This window comes from Dendrobates tinctorius, unplaced genomic scaffold, assembly GCF_039654945.1.
Source record: "Dendrobates tinctorius isolate UK_male_01 unplaced genomic scaffold, ASM3965494v1 ptg000001l, whole genome shotgun sequence".
NCBI classification, from domain to species: Eukaryota; Metazoa; Chordata; class Amphibia; order Anura; family Dendrobatidae; genus Dendrobates; species Dendrobates tinctorius.
In genome coordinates this window covers 12,788,491-12,800,890 of record NW_027361669.1, presented here as the reverse complement: position 1 = coordinate 12,800,890, position 12,400 = coordinate 12,788,491, and the positions used below count along the sequence as shown (strand labels likewise).

General features: G+C 41.8%; 1 protein-coding gene across 2 annotated transcripts in view; it reads right to left on the bottom strand.

The window, feature by feature from the left end:
- RGS14 (regulator of G protein signaling 14) overlaps window positions 1-11,797 on the bottom strand; it is a 292,753-nt gene extending 280,956 nt beyond the window's left edge. For both annotated transcript variants that reach the window (XM_073566583.1, XM_073566629.1), the window contains exon 1: window positions 11,696-11,797. In XM_073566583.1, coding sequence (XP_073422684.1) covers window positions 11,696-11,740 — 45 coding nt within the window. In that variant the 5' untranslated portion in view covers window positions 11,741-11,797. The remainder of the gene's footprint in view (window positions 1-11,695) is intronic.
- Between the last annotated feature and the right edge of the window lie 603 nt (window positions 11,798-12,400).

The window sequence follows — 12,400 nt, the reverse complement described above, 5'->3', positions numbered from 1 at the left end:
ACCCACACAAGTGGCTCAGGTAGTGCAGCTCATCCAGGATGGCACATCGATGTGAGCTGTGGCAAGAAAGTTTGCTGTGTCTGTCAGCGTAGTGTCCAGAGGCTGGAGGCGCTACCAGGAGACAGGTCAGCACACTAGGAGACGTGGAGGGGGTCGTAGGAGGGCAACAGCCCAGCAGCAGGACCGCTACCTCAGCCTTTGTGCAAGGAGGAACAAGAGGAGCAATGCCAGAGCTCTGCAAAATGACCTCCAACAGGCCACAATTGTGCATGTGTCTGCACAAATGGTTAGAAATCGACTCCATAAGGATGGTCTGAGTGCCCAACGTCCACAGATGGGGATTGTGGACACCTATAACTGCCCTGGGGCCTAGCTTTGCCCGTGGAGAGCTGTAACAACACTGGTGCATCACCAACAGCTCCAGTGATCTCTTTGCAGCATTGGCTATCACCTTCATTGCCGAACACCACGGGTGGCATCACAAATATATTTCCCCATCAACTACTACCCCCATCTTTTATTTACATTGCACGCCCAGGGTCACAGACCGGGTCACTGCTGCCATGACATATCCCCTGAAGGACTGACCGGCCCGGTACTGAGTTCCCCCGGCCCTAGGGGGCGATGCATAGGCACTGTCCCCATTGGGGCTCACAATCTAATTTCCCTTTCAGTATATATTTGGAGTGTGGGAGAAAACCTGAGTAAAATCATGCAAACATGGGGAAAAGACACAAACTCATTGAATATGTTGTACATGGTTGGATTTGAGCCCAGAACCCAAGCTCTGCAAAGCTGCAGTGCTAACCACTGAGCCACTTTGCTGCCCTGCCTCTTCCACCTATACCACCACGTCCACCTCATCCACTTGGACCTCTTCCTCCAGGTTCAAAATTCTTTCTTTATTTGTGCTCTGCTTTGCGTGTGCACAGTTTTCCAAAAATATCGCTTCTTATGGAACTTTATTTTTTTGGACTTTTGTGTGCTGCTTGACACAATACACAATCCAGTTATATTAGGAGAGCAATCATTTATTCACATTTAACCAAACGCGTTTCGAAGTGGAAAACACTTCTTCAGGGGACGACAAATATTAACAAAATGCTGTTGTTCAGAGGTTAAATACATACCGCCTTTGAAAACTGGCGCCAAAACAGTCACATGTTCATGTCAAAGTTCATACTATGACGCCTTAGCTCAAACATATAGGATTATATGATCATTAAAATAACATCACTTTATTATATTATAGATAAAAACTGGAACAGAAAAAGAAAAGAAAAATAAGAATTAAAAAAAGGAGAAAAGGAAAAAGGAAAAAAAAGGGGGGAGGAGAACACGAACATCGTTGTAAAAGGAATCCAGCTGGACCCTCAGTCCACTGGACCAAGACAGAAACAGATCCCAAAAGAAAAAATTATATGTATATAAACAGGAATAAAAGTTATCAACTAAATCAAGAATAAAGAATAGATCAGCGCTACCTTCAAGTCAGATTTATGTCTGACGCCACAGTGAGAACTGACAACTTGAGTGGTGATAATTTGATCAATGTCTAGTACCAATAATTAATATATATGTCGATCTGACAATTTGATAAAAATCTGGTAGTAATTAACGCATATTTTTATTTGATCACCTTATTTTCATTTTTAGTTTATTTTTATAAGTTGAGAATAATTTGACACAAACAATTTTGTTGAATTTATGCAATTCTTTATTCTTGATTTAGTTGATAACCTTTATTCCTTTTTTTATACATGTAATTTTTTCCTTTGGGATCTGTTTCTGTCTTGGTCCAGTGGATTAAGGGTCCAGCTGGATTCCTTTTTACAACGATGTTCGTGTTTTCCTCCCCCCTTTTTTTTCCTTTCTCCTTTTTTTAATTCTTATTTTTCTTTTCCAGTTTTTATCTATAATATAATAAAGTGATGTTATTTTAATGATCATATAATCCTATATGTTTGAGCTAAGGCGTCATAGTATGAACTTTGACATGAACATGTGACTGTTTTGGTGCCAGTTTTCAAAGGCGGTATGTATTTAACCTCTGAACAACAGCATTTTGTTAATATTTGTCGCCCCCCTGAAGAAGAAGTGTTTTCCACTTCGAAACGCGTTGGGTTAAATGTGAATAAATGATTGATCTCCTAATATAACTGGATTGTGTATTGTTCCATAAGAAGCCATATATTTGGTGGTCGCTTGTCTGACCATTTGGACGTGCAGCAGCTGACAATCTTCATATGCCTGATGTCTCCTCCAACGGGTGAGTGGATTTTACATACTTTTATATTATTATCATCAGATAAGACCCTATTGCGCTTTCTTGTTCCTTTAGTGTATTTTATCAATTTTCCAAAAACACTCTCTATGTGTTCCCTGCACCCGTGTCTGTGATAGTACCATACGGAACCAAAAGTTTTTGTAATCTTCCACTGTTTTGGTGAGAGTGATTTGCATCTAAACATATTTTCCTACTCTTATGCAAGCATGTGTGTGATAATACCATGCCAAAAGCCTCTGTGTGTATTTTGTAACCCATATCTGTGGGATTACTGTGCCAAAAGCCGCTATGTGTATTCTTTAACACATATCTGTGGGATTACTGTGCCAAAAGCCCCTGTGTGTATTATTTAACACATATCTGTGTGAGTACTGTGCTTTTAAACCTCTGTGTTTACTCTGCAACCCTGCCTGTGGGGGGTACTGTGCCCTAATGTCTGTGCTTTAATCAGCTTCTCTGAGGTAAAAGGGGAAACATGCTCTGTGGGTGAAATTTGTTATCAGCTTCTGTGAGGGAAATATGTAAACCTGCTTCATTGTTGAAATTTGTTATTAGCTTCTGTGGGGGTACCCAAAAGCCTCTGTGTACTCTGCAGCTGCGTCTGTACGAGTGGTGTGGCGAAAAAAATAATTTTACTCTTTTGTTGTGGCCAGGCCTAGTGCTCATTAAAGGATTTAACTATTCACTCCAATTACCGAGCCTCTAAATTGTCATGGTTGGCTATTCTGTCTCGCTACATCAACTGACTCAGTTGAGAAGTGGTTAATTTGCTTCACTGCTGCTTACTTTGGATGTAGTACACATTTATCAGGCTGTATCACTGGAATAGAACCCTCATTCTTCATTACCCATTTGTAATCTGGAACCCCCCCTGTGGGCAATTTGAGATTGAATGGCTGAGAGCGCATACAGTTCCTTCCCTTTGTTTTCCACCGGGTCCCAGTTCAAAGAAACAAGAAAATTCAAAACGGAGTACAATTCCTTTATACCTAGCTGAAGTATTCAGAAGTAATTGCCTGCTTTGAATGCTATTTTTTTTTCAAGGGAAACACTGAAGGCCTCTGGCAGCAGCATTGTAGAGGCATCCCAAGGCAAAGGGGCTGGAACTGGGGGAAGCAAACATTGATGCGGCCGCCAGCTGTATCTACAATCGAACTCAAGCTTTATATCTGTGGCTGCACCACTGTACGCTACTGAAGATAAAAATTTGACTCTGTGGTTAATATGTGTAAGCTGATGAGAGACTTAAAGAGATAGCGTTCTTGTGTTTACCTCATGTGAAGCTGAGTGAGATTATCTACCACAGGGACCTCTGGACCATGGTCTGTGGGTGAAATGTAAAATAAGATTCTGTGGGAGTACTCTGGACCATGATCTGTAGGTGAAAAAAGTTTTGAAGCTTGTTTGGGGTTTCTGTGCCCCATGCTCTGTGGCTGAAATTTGTTATCAGCTTCTGTGGGTGTACTGTGCCAAAAGCAGCTGTGTTTATTCTTTAACCCATATCTGTGTAAGTACTATGCCTTTAAGCAGCTGTGTGTACTCTGCAACCCTGTTTGTGGAGGCACTGTGACCCCATTGTCTGGGTGTGAAATTTTAATCAGCTTTCTTACGGAAGTGTGAAAGCATGCTCTGTGGGTGAAATTTGTTTACAGCTTCTGTGGGGGTACTGTGCCTCATGCTCTGTGAGTGAAATTTGTAAGCTGCTTCTGTAGGGTTACTGTGCCTCATGCACTGTGACTCTTCCAACACTGTGCACTTATAGGCCAACTCTGTTTCCTTTTTATCAAAGGTATCCCAGAATGTGGAATGATTCTCATAAGATTTAGTTTTTGACATAAATATTCTAATTTGGTCATTTATTCTACCATTAGGAGTTTACAGCGTGAGCGAAAACAGGTTCATTTTTTATGGGGGTCTCTGTATCACTGCAAACCCTAGATTAAAAAAGCTAGAACAGATGAGTGGTCTAAAGGTACTGTCACACTTAGCGATGCACCAGCGATCCCGACCAGCGATATGAAGCGGTCAGGATCGCTGGTGCATCGCTAAGTGGTCGCTGGTGAGCTGCCACACAGGCAGATCTCACCGGCGACATAGCAGCGGTCGGGGGTCATTACTTACCTGTCAGACGAGGTGATCCTGACGTCCTCCCGCCCGCGTCCACGCGTTGCTCGTCGGCGCCACAGGAAGCACAGCAGGAAGCTGATGATGAGAAACGGTCCAGGAGGTTCTCGCACGATCAGCCATAACCAGCGGGGGAGCGGTCGGAGGTAAGTATCAGACATAGCGATATCGCTTGCAATATCACTATAACGTCACAAAAAACAGTGACGTTATAGCGATATTGCTAGCGATATCGCTTAGTGTGACAGGCCCTTTAGGTGGCTCTAGGGAGATGTCTGATAGATGTAAGTAAAGAACAAGTGTTGGTGTAGGGTTGGTGAGGCGAGCTGGGGGGGTGGTCCCTCTTCTTACTGCGCAGAGACGAAACAGAGACGAAATGGAGGCAGATTCTGGGTGCAACAGGCCCAAGTTTATTTTTGCTCGCCGTCCGCCTGACGGCCCTCGCAACACATCGCCATATCTCTCTCTCTCGGCCCTCCGTATCCAGAGCCGCTTCACAATACAGCACAGTACCTCACTCATGGCCCTCTGTATCCAGAGCCGCTTCACACACCGTGTTTCTCGCCTGGGACGTATATATACGTCCTGTCCTTTTTCCTTTCCTGACGCACTGACAGCTTCCGACACTGTGGCTGCCCTAGGCCTAATCACCAACAGTCCTTTCACTGGTCAAACGTCATTCTTTACACGGTATGCCTATTCTCTTTAACTCGTCTCTGTTACGGTATATCTGTCAGGACCACCCCCCTGACGTTCTCTCTCCTCAGTCCCCCTGGTCTGGATTCTCCTCACAACGCACAGACTGTAGCAGTCCTCCTGTCACTGGAGCTCCCCCTGGGGACTGGAACTTTCTGGAACCCTCCTTCAGTATTTATAGCTCTCCCGGTCCCCTGTCACTGTAACCATGCCCCCCAAGACCAACGGTTTCTAAAGCCCTAAGCTGTTGTCAAGTCCTTTGCTCACACTCCTCCCTGCCATCTAATGGTCAACCCAAGGTACTGCACGTCCACTACACTTTCCTAGCTGTTTCCCCACTGTAATATCTAACACCTACCTACACTGTGCAAACCTTTCCTTCTTCACTCTGACTAGTCCGTCCGTCAGGTCATCTTCCCTACACTGGCATCGACACAAATGTATTATAAGCACAATAAAGAGTTTCTCCCATGAGAAAAGCATGTCAGTTCTTTCACCCCAGGATTATGAAGTCTCCACATATCGTACCACCAATTTCTGGTACAAATTCATCTAAAATGGTGGGGACAGTTTGAGGAATGGAGGAAGAGGCAATACCAAACCAAATCTAAATCAGGGTCGATTAAAAGGTTAAACTTGCCAATGTGAACTACCATGGCCTGAGGAAATGATGCTGCAAATTTGCTCCTTCATATAAATTTGATATAGAGGACTGTGGGGGTAAATATAATCCCAATATGACAAATGAATGACAATCTATCCAAGCTTGTACTGTATAAAGACATAGATGGTGATTTATCAAAGATTTTTCTTTAGATTTCTCTTCACATTTTATAGGTTCATCAAATTCATCAGAAGCGACAGCATTCGCTACACCACAGTGGCATAGGATGGAGTAAAATGTGTGGCAAGGTGGACATATCAGCGCATGCCACTTATGCACTTGGCCAGATCTATTATTTGGTGTGTGCTTTTAATCAATTAATCAATAGCATTAACTACAAAATGGCCCGTCATCAAGATTGGCCAGAGAATCACCTTATCTTGACTGATCGCCCTCATAGTGCTCATCTGGTTCTTTCTGAAACACCCCTGGTTCCCATCTAACAGATTTATAGAATAGAATGGAGACTCCCTTGGAGAATGTTGTATGTACTGAATGGGATGACCACTAATGCCGGGATTTATTGAGCACTGAAGGTGGGTCTCTTGTAAACAGATGATTTGTGGGTAAACTCTGAATATGTAAAAATACAATAATTTTTTTTTTTTTTGGTGCTACCTGATCCAGGTACATTCCATGAAAGTACACACAGTGTCATAAACTAGACGAGTAAGGTAAACTAACAAGGAAAAATAAAATAAAGCGTAACCCAATAGAATACTGTGTGAAACTCGGCGTAGCTGTTGTTGAGTCTGTAGCATTCTTAGATGCAAGTTCTCTTTTGCACCACCACGTTAGAACTTTCTGAGAGTACCATGGCAATTTACACTAACGGGGTAGTTTGTCCAAATGAAGTGACATAGGGTGCAAACTAGATACCACATGATAGAAAGTGCAAATGGAGGAGATCAGAGGGCTGCAGGGATGGAGAAACCCAATGCGCTATGGTCCAATGAATGCAGCTTTGTTGTTACTCTCCATTCACACTGGTTATGTATATTTTCTGTACTTATTTTAGTGCAAGTTCTTATCATTCATCCTAACACATATTAGGAGTAGGATAGTTTCCATATGAGTAGGTTGCAGAGGGGTTCCCAATAATTAATACGGTATATTAAAGAGACATGTTTCTGGTGGTTTTTTTAATGTTTTTAAAGTATTTGTATCTTTATATATTTCAATAAACTTGTTTGATTTTTTTGTTATTTCTAATACTTTGGGTATGTGCACAATTCAAAATACTATGCACCAAGGTCAAAAAAAGACTCAGGAAAATAAATCATACGTGAACATATAATCCCTTAAAATACTTTATTAATTCCAATATTAAAAAACACCTATCCGGTGAAAACAAATGGTTAATTACCAAGTTAAAGACATTTGACTAAAAAATCTACACAACCCTACAATAATCCTGAAACTGCCTGACAGTGGAGGCTGGCACCCTAAAAGAACGATTTTTCGGCGCCCCCACTCAATGAGGACTGTCCCCCACATTCCTGTGAATATAATAAAATATTGGACTTATCATGTAAGTAGCATGCTATTTATTCATCATGTCATCCCATATCTTTGGCATCACTAGCATCAATCAGGCCTCCTGATGAACCTTGACATCCTGTCTATAAGTCCAATTTTTTATAGTATTCACTGGAATTCCGCATATATTTGGTGAATTGAATCCTTGAGCATATTATATTGTTATGGGCCAGGATAAGTACGTATCCAATGAAGGTATCTATTTAGAGGAGTTGTTATAGGGACGAATGTTTGATAAAGTGATTGTTATTATATCTGTATGATCTATGTCTTCAGTCCCATAGACAATTAAAAGTAAATTCCAGAAACTCCTTTAATGTAGTATTAATTTGTCAATCAATTACTTGTACTTGTGTGTTCAATTTAAAAATTTCTGTTAAAGGGAATCTGTCACCCCATTTTTGAACTATCAGCTGCGGCCACGCCATCAGGGGCTTATCTACAGCATTCTGTAATGCTGTAGATAGGCCCAGATGTAACCTGAAAGATAAGAAAAAAAAGAGTTAGATTATACTCACCCCGGCGTTCGGTCTGGTCCGATAGGTGTCGCCGTCCGGTGCCTCCCATCTTCATACGATGATGTCCTCCTCCTTGCTTCTCCCTCGGCTCAGGCGTACTTATCTGCCCTGTTGATGACAGAGTAAAGTACTGCAGTGCGCAGGCGCAGGACCTCCCTGACCTTTCCTGGCGCCTGCGCACTGCAGTGCTTTACTCTGCCCTCAACAGGGTAGATAAAGTACGCATGCGCATGAGCCGAGGGAGAAGCAAGGAGGAGGACATCATCGTATGAAGATGGGAGGTGCCGAACCGTACCGCGCACACCCACCGCACCCGCTCCCGCCACCGGTGAGTATAATCTAATGTCTTTTTCTTATCTTTCAGGTTTCATCAGGGGCTTATCTACAGCATTACAAAATGCTGTAGATAAGCCCCTGATGGCTGTGGCCACAGCTTATAGGCCGAAAATAAGGTGACAGATTCCCTTTAATAATTTATTTCCTTTTGTCTCATCTAAGAATCGCAATTGAACTGTGGCCTACAGAATAGTAGATGTCATGCACAAAAACATTTTAAAGATTGCACCCATGGATGTCCTGAAATAAGGGTTTTTTGCTGATCTACATTAGGCCCAGTAGCAATTTGAAGATCAGCCTAGGACATACGTAATGTAGTTATCATACCTGTCTATGTAAAGCAAGTCTTTTGGCAACATAAAATCTGCAAGGAATTTGGAAAATGGAAACTTTTCCTCTTAAAAGTTTAAACAGCATAAGGTTCTATTCACACCAGTGTTTCTGTTCTACCATATGCTATTCTAACTTCTTAGGTAAAAATGTGGAGAATTATTTTACCGTACTTCCCTACTGAGTTTTTTCCTGTACATTTCCAACAGGGAAAAAAAGAGATCAGTTGGCTTCAGCTAGAATAGCATAGGCTTAATCTCTACAGTATGCAAGAAAATAAGATGGAGAAATGACTGTTTCCAATCAAACTTAAGATCCAATAAGCTTAAATTTAGTTCAATTAAAAAAAATAAACAATGAACTCGTCAAAAAATGTAGTCATGTGGCAGCTATGAAGAATGCCTCGTGCATTCTAGTGGAAAGTTAAAAGTATGTTTCTATTCGCCATTCTTTGTACGGATGGAAAGAGTATGCAGAATGCAGCTTCATATTGTTATGCCAGAATAGCAACTCACTTGGGATAATAGGTAAAGCTAAAACCTACAACTGACCCTGCTGGTTCCTGTATAGACTAGAGATCCTGACCCCGAATTCACTAGTGGTCCTGTGTGAGCTTAGATAGCCCTAACCAAAGACTAGAAGACGGCACCTCGGACCTATGCTGCCTATGAAAGGCCGTCGAGCCCTTCACGTTCCTCCTAAAGGACCGTAGGGTAGAGCAGAGTGTAAATTGCCAACAAAAGGGAAAAGTGTGCTAAAAGAAAGGAAAGAGTGAGTTAAATAAACCACGAAATAAAAAGTAAAGTATAAATATAATATGCCACCTACTTACTAAAAAGAAAAAGAATATACAGTAGGTGCAGAGTAAAGAACAGAAACAGCAAAGAGATAACCCCTAGCTAGAATTTCACTGACTGGCTTTAAACTACAGTAGGATGGCTGGACATCCAAATGAGACTATCACCAGCAAGAAATGCCAGCAGGAGGGAAAGAATGTAAAGCCGCACCCTAAAGGGGATAGGGCAAACAAATGTTAAGACCTGTGTTATGCTAAACAGAGTGCAGTTAGGATAACAGAACCTAAATACCTGGAGAAAAGGTGTGTCTGCTGTGGCTCCGTGGACAGAGAATCTGACCACAAAACACAGGCTCAAGGGTTCAAGCCCTGAAGCATGACATGTATATCTGTATGGGATATATGGAAACAGTTATATGCTGTTTCATATTTACCAGGGAGATGCATGGAACAGCAGAGTTCTTGACATCTCTCTGTACAAACAGCTTCCTGTAGCAGACATACTGATGAGGAGAACCTGGGGCTCGGGACTCTTATACCAATGATTAGTGGGGTTTCAAGCAATCAAAATGTGTCCATACATATGAGATATCGCTTGGTGGAATAGTCATTTACTGACACCTATCTCTTCAAACTTCACCACTTATATGAAAAGAGGGGAGCACTTCATATGCAGAACCAATATGCTATAGACACATTTGTTTGTGTATGCTGAGATGTTATACTCTCCTATTGAGGTTACACTTGAGGCACAACACTCTTCTTCGCCTTATATAGGGTTTCAGCCATGTACTCCACTCAGAATACGTACCACTGTACTGTAAAGGGAATAATGGACAATTACTGGATGGAGGAAGGTTCTCCCTGGCACTGGAGACACTCCTCACTTACAGTCTTGAGACTACTAATATTAGCAAGATTTTTTATATTGTCTCCAAGAGCATGCCTTCAAACCTGGAATGGATTCTTCATCAATAAAATCAGGGGTGGACACAGTCAGAAGAGGGCTCTTGTGCAAAATTAATTATATACTCCCCTGGCAGTGCAATAGTATATTATAATGGACCTGTTTAAGTGACTGTAACAGTACTTTGCTTTGGAGGTGGAAGTGGGTCCCCTTACCTCTTGGACCTCTGTGCAGCTGCATGGGATGCAACAATAATGGTATGTCCAACCCTGAGCAAAAACACAGACAAGCCTGATGCTTGTCTGTGGTTTTGCTGGTGAAGAATCAGGTCAAAATCACTTTCTTGGACATAGTAGAAAAGATGTTGCCAATATATCTAGTCTCCAGACTGTAATGGAGTAGTTCTTCCAGTGCCAAGGAGAACCTTCCTCCATCCAGCAATCATTCTTAATTCTCCCATGCACGAAAACTTTCATCTCAGCAAAACATTCATTTGTTTTTAATAGGAAGATTGGGATAATCTGTTGCCAGACACCACTTGGTACAGTTTATTTCCCTGGAGATGAAAAAGATCAGACATTTGCATTCAATCTGCCTGATTTTTTTTCTGCTGTCTGGATTCTTCCATACACATTAGATGGTGGTCTGGCCCCACTATTATTGGGTGGTTCGGCCACCGTGAATTTAAGTTTTAGAGCAACTGTTTGAATTGATAACAAATAATGTTTATAGGAATCTTCACAATAAAAATGCAACATTGTTTTACTAATGTGGACCCAGATGACTGTACTTCCTTAAAACGAAAGCTGGTCATACGCACTAAATTACGGTCAGTAGATTCCAATGGCTATCAAATGTTTATTGGATAGCCTTCAGATGTTTGTCCTTCCTAAATCAGTGAAAACAGATGATCCTTTACTTCCCATGAGAGATAAGCCTCAGCCAAAGGTGTCCAGCAATAACTTACTGCTCTGTCCCCATTGAAAAATCAAGCACGCTTGGTCAAATAAGTATGCATATGTATCGGGGGGGGGGGTTGGCAGGAGGAATATCTGGCAACAGCTATTAAATGTGTATGGCCAAACTTAAAACTAAGCACTCTTATGGGATTATATACTTCAAAGATTGATTATATAGCAAAAAATATACAAGAAAGCTGCGTACGGACTTATTTCGGCCTCTGTGGTGCAAAGCTGTAATTCAGCCTAATTATACTAAGTGGTAATATTTACTGGAAGATTAGCTGACCGGACTGAGCAGCATAAACACTGAGCAGACCGGATTATTTATTAGGAACATCTAACTGGTTACAAACTGCTACACTTTAACCCACTTCTGTTAAAATAATGTATTCCAGCTCGGTGAAGGCATGCATTCATTAACACGAGCAGAGCATCTCCTGAAGAAACAGCAGCCGAGGCCAAATCAACAGATATCTCATCAGCTGGTAATGACCTTATCAGGCTAGGCTTGTCAGCCGTAAGAAAGAAGCACTCACCAATCTGCCAAGAGGAACGTCCAGAAATTTCGTTTTCCCTGGCATCCTCTCATATGCCCTTTGCAATGTTTATCATTTCTGAAGAGATGATGGGACTAGTGAAGACTGAACCACCCAGCCCCTATCAACCTATGGCATCCTTAAAAGCCATACTACCGCTTTCCACCAAACCACAGGAAGCGTTGCTGCAGAAACTAAACCACAGCAGGAAGCTATGTTCTCAGATGACGAAAAGCTATTTTCTTTAAAATGTACACAAATGTTTAATGAAGGTGAGGGGTCCACACATCACATCACGGCTCACCTTCTCTCACCCTATGGTGACCACAACTCTGGAAATCCATTACCTGACTAAGTACTGTAGGAATCACATGTATACTCTGATAGATGAGTGCTTGCTAGTTATTACCACTCATTACTATGGCATAATGCAGCGTTAGATTTATTTTATTGTGTGTTGTCCACCTTGGTGCTTCATGAATATCCAGCTGTGCAATGGAATAAGGACAAATTTTATTTTTTTTTTCAAGAAGCTACAACACTCTGTTTTACGCTAGCAATAACTGCTTTTTACAGAAGTGTAAGTTAAAAGGGGCTGTCCACTGAAAACAAGTTATCACCTATCCATGGGATAAGTGTTAACTTGTAGATCAGAGAGTGTCTGACCGCTCGGACCCACACCGATCGGCAAAACAGGCAATTTTG